Source organism: Sinocyclocheilus grahami, unplaced genomic scaffold (assembly GCF_001515645.1).
Source record: "Sinocyclocheilus grahami isolate Dianchi unplaced genomic scaffold, SAMN03320097.WGS_v1.1 scaffold188.1, whole genome shotgun sequence".
NCBI lineage: Eukaryota > Metazoa > Chordata > Actinopteri > Cypriniformes > Cyprinidae > Sinocyclocheilus > Sinocyclocheilus grahami.
This window is the reverse complement of record NW_015505367.1, coordinates 787,192-797,837: the sequence shown is the minus strand read 5'-3', so window position 1 is coordinate 797,837 and position 10,646 is coordinate 787,192. Positions and strand designations below refer to the sequence as shown.

At 37.3% G+C, this 10,646-nt stretch overlaps 1 protein-coding gene across 1 annotated transcript in view; it reads right to left on the bottom strand.

Annotated features, from left to right (window-relative positions):
* Positions 1 to 10,646, bottom strand: part of LOC107594662 (calponin-3) — a 17,470-nt gene continuing 6,824 nt past the window's right edge. The window contains exons 2-7 of the mRNA XM_016284796.1: positions 4,817 to 4,938; positions 2,494 to 2,560; positions 2,217 to 2,354; positions 2,003 to 2,119; positions 1,730 to 1,876; positions 1 to 896 (exon numbers count right to left, since the gene is read on the bottom strand). Coding sequence (XP_016140282.1) covers positions 561 to 896; positions 1,730 to 1,876; positions 2,003 to 2,119; positions 2,217 to 2,354; positions 2,494 to 2,560; positions 4,817 to 4,938 — 927 coding nt within the window. The 3' untranslated portion in view covers positions 1 to 560. The remainder of the gene's footprint in view (positions 897 to 1,729; positions 1,877 to 2,002; positions 2,120 to 2,216; positions 2,355 to 2,493; positions 2,561 to 4,816; positions 4,939 to 10,646) is intronic.

Below are 10,646 nucleotides of genomic sequence, written 5' to 3'. Positions count from 1 at the left end.
GAAAATTAAAAACTTTATTAAAAAAAAAAAAGAGCCATTCAACAGGACTGAGGTCTCTATTGAGTATTACTGGCAATAAATACAAGACAGTTGAGAAGAGGGGGATTGATCAAAAAGATAGGAGTTGGTCTAAACAAATACAAAGGCCTGTGGCACAATTTAGCAAGGCGTTGTTTGGTCAAATGACTTAAAAAGCAGGAAGTAAAAAATATACTTGGTAAAACAAACAAACAACAAAAAAAAATCCAACAATCAGAGATTGTAGTTAATATGCCATGAATGTCATTTGACAAACACCTGGACTGCTTCTCTAAACCATTTTGACTTTTAAAAAGGGTCAAACTTTTTTTTTTTTAAAAAGGGCAAAACAATACCAGAGACTATAGTCTATTGTCTATCTAGCTAATAAAATACTGCATTATCTTAGGAACAATGATATAGGAAATGCTCCTCTTAACATCTGTTTCTTGCCATGTATAAAAAGGCTAGCGAGAGAAAAAACAACTCGCTCCGTTTATGTGAGGATCCAAAAATATTAATCTGTGCTGTAAGCTTGCAGTTTAATAGTCAATGCCGTGGTTATAGTGGGCTCTGTATTCCTCGTGGCAGTCTGCCTGGTACTCGTCTTGGTATTCAGCCTGGTAGTCGCTGTCGCTGATCTCGGAGCCGTTGGTGCCGGTGCCTTGGCTGCCATTGCTGTGGATGGTGGGTTCGGTGGGGGAGGCGCAGTATTTGGGGTCGTATACCTGTCTGCCCAGCCCGTACACGCTCATGCCCTTCTGAGAGGCCACCTTGTTGGTGCCCATCTGCAGCGAGATGGTGGAGTTGTCCAGTGGCTGGACAGCCACTTTCTGGTCAAAAATATCCCTCCTGGTGCCCGGGGCCAACATGCCAGCCTGAGGAAGAAGAAAGGATGAATAAAGTGAAAACTACATTTGGGAATCCAATTCCTAGAATATCTTAAGGCAAGGGTTGTCCAACCGTGCTCCCAGATGGACAACGTCCCACAGAGTTTTATAGAACCAGCTAACCAAGCATTACTAGAAACTTCTAGGCAAGTATGTTTGGGAGGAAGGAGCAGAACTCTGTAGAACGTTGGCCCACCAGGAGCAGGATACAACAGCCATGTCCAATGGTCTGGTGACTTTAGCGAACCTTCTGCGAAATTTTGTGGTCAGAGTAGGTCCATCGCCAACAGTGTAGGAGATCACTTCCAAACCAAGCTTTAAACTGGCAAATTTGCATGTTAAAAGTTCAACAGACTTGAGTCCAATGTGAAATACGAATGGGGAAATATTTCGCCTCACACGTTTCTCATGTGAAATTAAAGACTGCATGGATTCCTATTCACATTACTGTATTTTGTCACCTTACAAAGGTATATGTGACCACACCGTTACTTTTAACAGGTTACTCTTTACACACTGTTGCACACTCTTACTCTCATGTATGTTTTTTTTTATATGTGAATAAATTAAATCTAAATAAAAATTAAATCTGTTCATCATATAAAGTAATCGTATCTCTTGATAAGACTTTGTGCAAACAGCTTTTCAGATGGAAGTTTTAGTTACCTGGACTTTCAGGAGAGGAACAGAAACCTCTCATATTTAATTACAAACATCTTAGTTTGCTTTTCAAAGATGAAGTCTTATGGGTTTAGAATGGCATGAGGTAGAAGACAGAATTGACATTTTTGGGTGAATTATTCCTTTAAATACACACTCACCTGGCTTGCTCCTTTATTAGTGCCCATCTGCAGGCTGATTGTGGTTTGGTCAAAAGGCTTGTCTGCTTGAGTCTTTGGGTCATACAGATGTCTCCTGGTGCCATAAGCGGTCATCCCAGCCTGACTAGCGCATTTATTTGTCCCCATCTAGCCATTGTGAAAACAAAGGATGTGTATCAATATACAAAGCATGAGTGAGGGAATCTTACTGAAGACATCCCAAGAAAAAAAAAAAAGGTTTCCTAAAGCAACAAAACATAGGACGTTCCTCACCTGCAGTCCAATCACGCATTGACCAGCCTTCAATTTCTCATCATCAAAGTTGCGGGTTTGTTTGTCCGCATACTTTATGCCGATGTCAACTTTTGTGTCCATACCTTTAGTTTTTGCCTTGGAATGAAAGAACAAATGTGGCATTATACCAGCAACTCCTGGATATAAACCTTCTTTTATAATCTCCATTCAATATGTTTTGCACAGAACTCACCATGCTGGCAAGAGCAAGAAGTGTGGTTTGGACTTGAGTCATGTTCCCATTCTCAAACAGATCATTGGCCTCAAAGATGTCATTAGGCTTCAGACCATAAGCAAGAATGGCTTTGATGAAGTTGCCCAGGTTCTCAAGCTTCAGTGAAAAGAATAAGACAAGTAGCGTTGCGATTATATTTTTACATTAGGAATAAAACGGACTTGAAAATGAAGAAAAAAAAACAAAAACACATAAAACATTGAAACAATGCAATACATAAACAGGTCTTCCTTACCTTGTGCCAGTTAAGTTTGGAGTGGTTGATTTTCTTAATGGAGCCAGGCTGGAGTTTATTAATGAGCCTATGAGAAAGACCAAATATTACATCTTCTAGGAGAGACTCAACTTACAGTACATGGTCTGATTTTGCATTGCACACTGCCGTTTAAATGTTTAGGGTCAGTAATTTTTTGTTTTTTTGAAAAAGTCCACAAGAATATTAATATTAAATACAGTTGAAGTCAAAAGTTTACGTCCCCCTTTCAGAATCTGCAAAAAGTTATTTTACCAAAATAAGAAGGATCGTACAAAATGCATGTTATCATTTATTTAGTACGGAATAGTTTCAACTGAGGGACTCATATGCAACTATTACAGAAGGCTCAAAGGCTTACTGACGCTCCAGAAGGAAAAACCATGCATTAAAGGGACAGTTCACCCCAAAATTAAAATTCTGTCATTGATTACTCACCCTCATGTTGTTCCAAACCCGTAAGACCTTCGTTCAGCTTCAGAACACAATTTAAGATATTTTTGATGAAATCTGAGGGCTCTCTGACCCTCCCATAGACAGCAAGGTAACTACCACGTCCAAGGTCCAGAAAAGTACCCAGATGATCAACAGAGTAGTGCGTGTGACGTCAGTGGTTCAACTGTAAAGTTACGAAGCTACGAGAATACTTTTTTGCGCAAAGAAAACAAAAATAACTTTATTTCACTTTTTGGAAAAAAGTATTCTTGTAGCTACTAACACTTTAAGAGAATTTGAAGATCAGGGTAAATTTCACTTATTTTGTCTTCTGGGAAACATGTAACTATCTTCTGTAGCCTCTGAAGGGCAGTACTAAATGAAAAAATATGATATTTAGGCAAAATAAGAAAAATGTACACGTCTCCATTCTGTTCAAAAGTTTTCTCTCTTAATGCATGGTTTTTCCTTCTGGAGCATCTGTGAGCAAAAATAACTTTATTTCACTTTTTGGAAAAAAGTATTCTTGTAGCTACTAACACTTTAAGAGAATTTGAAGATCAGGGTAAATTTCACTTATTTTGTCTTCTGGGAAACATGTAACTATCTTCTGTAGCCTCTGAAGGGCAGTACTAAATGAAAAAATATGATATTTAGGCAAAATGAGAAAAATGTACACGTCTCCATTCTGTTCAAAAGTTTTCTCTCTTAATGCATGGTTTTTCCTTCTGGAGCATCTGTGAGTATTTGAACCTTCTTTAATAGTTGCATATGAGTCCCTCAGTTGTCCTCCGTGTGAAACGATGGATCTCAAAATCATACAGTCTTGTTGGAAAGGGCTCAAATACACAAAAATGCTGGAAAACCAAAGAATTTGTGGGACCTGAAGGATTTTTCTGAAGAACAGCAGGCAGTTTAACTGTTCAGGACAAACAAGGGGCTCACAAACAACTATCAATAAACAAACAAACAAAAACAGCTGTGGATCATTCAGGTAACAACAGTATTAAGAATCAAGTGGATGTAAACTTTTGAACGGGGTCATTTTTATAAATTCAACTATTATTTTCTCTTGTGTATATGTAAACATCTTTTATGTGAAATATCTTATTCAGGTCAGTACTAAAACAATGACATGCATTTTGTATGTCTCTTATTTTGGTAAAATAATTAACATTTTGCAGATTCTGAAAGGGGGGTGTAAACTTTTGTCCTCAACTGTATTTAACGTTTTCAACATTGATAATAAGGAATATTTCTTGAGCCGCAAATGACACTGAAGACTGGAATAATGACTGGAGAAAATGCAGCTTTGCCATCACAAAAATAAATGTAATAAATATAAATGTATACATTCTAAAATGTATTCAAATAGAAAACAAATTTATTTGAAATTGTATCTTTAACAATATAACTGTTTTTACTGTATTTTTGAGCAAATAAATGCATCCTTTGTAAGCATAAATGACTTTAAAAATATTTAATCTTTTAAAAGATAGATGTATGCCAAGATTACATCATGTCACAACATTGCTTCCCATTAAAAGGCTCAAAAGGAACATTGTGGAAAGTTTTCTTAAGGGCAACAGCAAACAAAAGAAGGTGTGGCCGTCAGTCTAGGTGGTTATAATATGAGCAACACATGGTTTAAGCTTGGCAGAACTTCTTTGTTGTTGTTTTTTTGCGTCTCATGCCTGAATATTAAAATCACCCCACATTTTGGCGTGTTGTCAGGTTTCAATAAACAAGACAAAAGGTTACAGGTGGGCTGAAAGTCATTATTTAGAGCCAAACAAACACTCAGCCATCTGCGCTCCAATGTTTTGAGCTCCTAATCAAGCTGAAACACACATCATGCTCATAGACTCACTCGCACAGTATGACTCCATCCTTCAATCCCATCTGGAAATTTTCTCCGATTGGCATGCCCGTTACATCTTCAATCCAGTTCCTGAGCTCCTCCTCCTTCTGCAGGTCATACTTCTGAGCAATCTACAGGGACCAGAAATAGAGACTGAAAACTCTTGCTTCCTTAAACAGTTTTTCCATATGTAATCCAAGGCCTGCCATACAAAGACACATTTATTCCAACAGGTCTCCATTCTTTCCTTAAAGTAAATTTGGGGGTTTTAGAAACAGTACGAGACAATGTCATATTTCAATTGCACACCTTTTTCCACTTACATGATATAATGAAAAGTAAAGTACCACTAGATGCGTTCACTGGTGAACCTAAATAACTGTCTGGAACTGAGAACATGTGCATGCAACTCACATGGAAACTTTTGCAGAGTTTCAAATCATGAATTCATAAACTTCCAAAACAAAGGGGTTTTTGAGCATGCAGGTACGGTCATGTTTTAAGGTTAGCTTTGGAGACCATCTCCTCTTCATCTCTACGTATTCTGTGCAAGACTAGAGCCAAGTGCAGTAAGATGGACAGGAAATTACAAAGCATTGCCCCATCTGTGAACTCTGGCTTCAGAAGCAGATCCAGACACCTGTCAGACCCCATTACTGCCATTCCGCAAACAGAAAGATATTGAAAGAGCTTATCTTGCCTGCAAAAAAAAAAACCCTCCAACGATGGGTAAATGTATAAATAACGTATAAATACAAGTAACGTACATCATGTTTGAATAGAAAGGTAGTCTTTCCTTTCATTGTCACTTTAAGGTTAATTTCCTTCAACAGGTCTGGTCTTGAATCAATTGTAAATGAATTGCAAAACCTATTCCATCAACCAAACAAATGAGGATTGGCTCCTAACTTCAACTGAATGACATGCTGAATGTCTGAGGATCCAAAGAGGTGACAGGTTGGAGCATGTCTGTTTTACTGACAATTCTGTTGTCCCCTTTAAGAAATGTATGACAATTGGGAAGTTTCCTGTGTATAACAATTTTTTACAGACCTTAACATTCATAACAACACACTTTCAAAAGGCACAAAGCTTTGACTGGCCCTTTTAGAAATTCTTCATTATAAGTGGACAAATAGAGCATAACAGTGGCTGCCCCTTGATTCAAGAGGCATGTTTTTACATTCATGTTCTCCACAGGCATTTCATTCAATTATTTAATAAACTGTCCAAAGCCATGAACCAAACCAATCAACTATAACACTACAAACTTTGATTTAAGGTAAAAAGAACACTTAAAAGTGCAAAAAGATGTTACTGCAGAACAATAATAACTTGATTTAGTTTCGAAACGAAATGCAAAAGCACCTGTTTGGCAATATTTTGGATTTTGAAAAGCCTGTTGACTTTTGCCGTTTATCTAAGCTGATTTTGGAAGTTTTTTTAAACATTCGTTTCTTATTTAATTGGTTCCACATTGTTTGCTGATTTTTACTTTATTTAAACTGTCATTTATTTATTTTATTTGACATTCGTTTTGCTAATAAACGTTATATGTTTCTTATTTATTTGGTTATATATTATACATGTTTACTTATTTCCAGTTTTGTATACCTATTAAACTTTTTTCAAGTTATTTGTTATTTTATATTAGGCATAGCTTGCCCTATAACATGGTGTATTTTTATTTGTTTTGTTAATAAAAGTTCTGTGTTCTATATATACACTAAAGTGAATTTGACGTTGTATTTTGTTGTTGCATTCAAGCGACGCCGAACTGCCGTTAATTCAAAAGTGAAAGTAAAATGCGCACGGTGCTTTTAAGCTAATTCAAACAAACTAAAAACGAACAATTGCTTTACTCCGAATTGCCACTATTTGAAAGTGAAAGTAAAATGGGCACACCACTTTTATAAGCTATTTAAAAGCGAGGAAAAGAGGGAATGCCCCGCCCCCACGGTGATTACGGTATTACCGGTGTTGTCACACGTTGATTAACCGGTGGAAAAATTTCCTCACCGTCACAACCCTACAGCCAAGCTCTTTTGCCTTCATTTCCATGGCAACAGCGATTTTCCTAATTGGTGGATTACTTGTAATACTTTAATGGGATTTCGGCAATTAAACTTTTTACATTTTAAAATTTAAATCTGAAAATCACATCAACACATAAATCACAGGAGCTTCAAATAAACATTTATACATTCTTCTTCGAAATCATTCTACCTAAAAAGAAAACGAAAGGGATTTTCACTTTGGGTACACGAGTGTTGTGCTCTACATCCTGTTGTGATCATTTACTTCAGCTGTCTGTCAACATTAGGACAACATGAAATGGGTCTGTGACAGAAACAACAGCAAATCAGAGTAGGGCGGTCAAAATGGCTGAAAAACTAAATTCGAATTTTGTACTTAAATATTATCAAAAGTCGAATTATATTCGAATTTAAAATGCATAATTTCAGGTAGGGCAAAGAAAAGCTTTTGAATTCTCTCTCCTGAGGCCATTAATTATAATTAATTAAGTTGCTTAAACAACTATAAACAAAACAGCATCATGTACGCATGCATAGTTTAATACAAAGGGCCGAAAGCCAATCACACAGAGTACATTTTTCATTTAAAAACATGAGTTGCAGTGGGATGGGGAAAACCCCCCGCCATAAAGTCTCGAGATATGTTTTTTTAAAGTTGAACTTGCATTAATTTTACATGGCTTTCTAAACATGCAGCTCTTTTGTGCGAGACGCGAGTGCAACGGTGATAGATTTCCCTCTAGAAAATGCGCAAAATATGCGCTCTGTGTGAACGGCTTGGTTTCAGTTTTGATGTAAACAAGATCTTCTCCGCATTGATGTTCTCTTTTCCCCCAATATTTGTAATTAACAACGCAGCAGCAACTGGATAGGCTAACAAAAACATTAAAACGCAATGACACTTACATAGTTATCGCATCTCGTGCGTCACCGATTAGGCTACCTCCTTAACGCACATAAAATGTGGATATTTATTTTAAATTCGACGAATATTCAAAATTCTATTTTTTTTTTACAGCCATAAATCAGAGGGCCTTCCACGTGTCACTGTGAGTACAGCCATCATTCTTTAAAGGTCTCCTGGTAGATATAAATGAACAACAGATTGATGACAAGCAGAACTTGAATTGAGACCATATACCCCATTATTAACGTGCTATTGTAAAGTTTCCTTGAACACAGAAAACAAAAGAGAGATAGTCATCACTTATCACACAATGCCTCAGGTGTCACAGTTAACAATGTGGACATCCTTCAACACCACAGCATAACACAACCCACAGAATACACTGAAAACAAACCTCACCAGAGCAGGACAAAGCTGAAAACAGTCAACCTGTATGTTTCCTCCCATCTCACTTTACAACAAAACTACCCTTGAGAGCTGACGGACACATCCTGTGCCTTTATATGTTGCTTTTCACAGCAACCCCAAACACTTTCCAATCAATCAAGCTATTTATGACAGTGTAAAGATGGCAAATCAAATTACTTTTGCCTTTAAAAATGAGAGATGCCCAATATAAAAGTACCATATTGGTTATCAGACGTTATTAAGGTTTAAGTTCACCATATTAGTCAATATTGGATCATTTAAGCTCAATTTCCCTAATTTCACATTTAGATTACTTTTGTATCATCTAACTCTAACTTACTTAAATGTAATCTACACAAAACCTCAATTAACATTCATCTTTCATACTATACTTTATAATGTCGTGATGCCTAAATTTACTTGGTGCATTTAAAACCAGAGAGATTATAGTATTTTTTAATTTTTCATTTAATTGTTGTGGAACTGTTATAATGGGCATAACAAAAATATTTATTGGCATTGGCCATATTTAATTCAGGTGCACCCCGAGTTTAAGTATCTTCTCAACTTCTCATAATACTCAGAGTTTTCAGAGGATTCAAGCACCAGAACCATTACAATGGAAGAGAGAAATTACTTTAAAGCAACAGTATACAGTATTCACCAGAGAGTATTTGCTTGAATAAAACAAGATATTTTGTCTGACTTGCAAAAGTCCCAATAATATAAAGGGCCAACAAAAAGTGTGGAGGCCCAAAAGAAGGTTCAAAAACCACATGCAGCAGCTTAGGTTGATGAGCGCAACAAGATCTCCCATGAATCCCTCTCAGAGTCCTTTATCATCTCTGGGTGCTCTGCAACTAGGATATCGGTGGCGTCTTCACATTCAACTGTCCACTTGCAATTTTCTGCACAATAGAGCTTGTGTTCCTGAATGTGTACTAGAGCATTTAAGGAAAAGGAAGGAAAAAACATGTAGGAGTGCATTGGTACATTCTCTGACATTCAGATAGAGCACATCGGCCCAGAGCAGAGAGTGAACTTCCTAAAGACCGAGAAAACAGGGAGAACATCTGTATTTGGCCATGTGAGAACAACATGTTGGGAGTTCTGCTGGCCTCATGGACAAAATCATGCGGGGGGCAAAAACAGTACATAAAAAAAAGAAACACTTGCAGGAAGTACATAAGGAATTCAGCCAGAGCTATACAGAGGGAAAGGGTCCTGTCTAGAGCCCGACCAATATATCGTTTTGCCGATATTATCGGCCGATATGAGCCTGTCGCCGATAAATCGGTATCGGGCGAATATGCCGCCGATATTAATTTTTTTTTTACAGAACATAGAACGCAGATAAAATGTTTGAAATGGTGTAATTTAGGGATGGAACGATTACCGGTTTTACGATAAATCACGATAAAATGCCCTGACGGTTAGTATTACCGTTTAAAATTTAATTATCATCAAACCCGTGTTTAATTATCGCAATTTTGAAAACTCGCGGTAAATCCTGTCCAGCCAGCATCAGTCTGACGCAGAAGCAGCATGCAATGTTGTTGTTGTTGTTTTTTGCACGAGATGAAATGGCAGAAGGCAGTGACAGCGCTCGGGAGATTTTTCAGCCATCTAAGAGTACCAAATCGGTGGTCTGGTTGTATTTTGGCTTTTACAAGAGTCCGGAAGGCAATTTAATCGAGGACGGTCACCCTGTCTGCTGATCTTGCAAGAATAAAGTCACTGCAAAAGGGGGAAACGCATCAAATTTGCTCAGCCATCATTGTGACCAGCACCCACTGTTATATAGCGAATGCACCTCAATACCAAAAATTATAAATATTATACTAATACAAAAAATATTGATAAGAGATTAAATATTTTGTTATCTCACTTGTAATTAACACAAAGCTTCCGCGAAGAAAAGTTCTCAGCAAGTGGCTTTGAGCCAAGACGAACAAACGTTCAAACTATAAGGTTGACATTTAAGGGATAATGTATTGTATATTCATAGTTAACTTATTACACAATTTTTTTTTTGTTTACCTAAAATAATATATAAATACGGGGATATGAAATATTGAATTGAGATTAATCTTACCCGTTTATAAATCCATTATGAACAGTGTACAAAACAATCGTCAGGACAATATGATCACTACAGCAAAATTATAGTAGTATTAATACTAAATTCCTCTGATTTCATTTTCAATACAATCAAAAACTGAGGCGCAAGACGGCAAGCTGCATTTGAATGAAACGAGAGAGTGCGTCTGCGCCTCTGCGGTGATGCAAGAGACATGCGGCGAATTCCAAACAGAAGTGAGCATCCCTATGCCCTACTCCCTTCGAAGGGCAGAGCCCTTGAAGTGTGTTCTTTGAAGGGTGCAGGGTATTACTGTCTCGCATAAGCGTTTGAAACTCCTTTGGCGAAGGGAATGACTGACCAAATGTTACCTTAACAACGCTGCGCGTGCGTGCAGCATTCAGTACT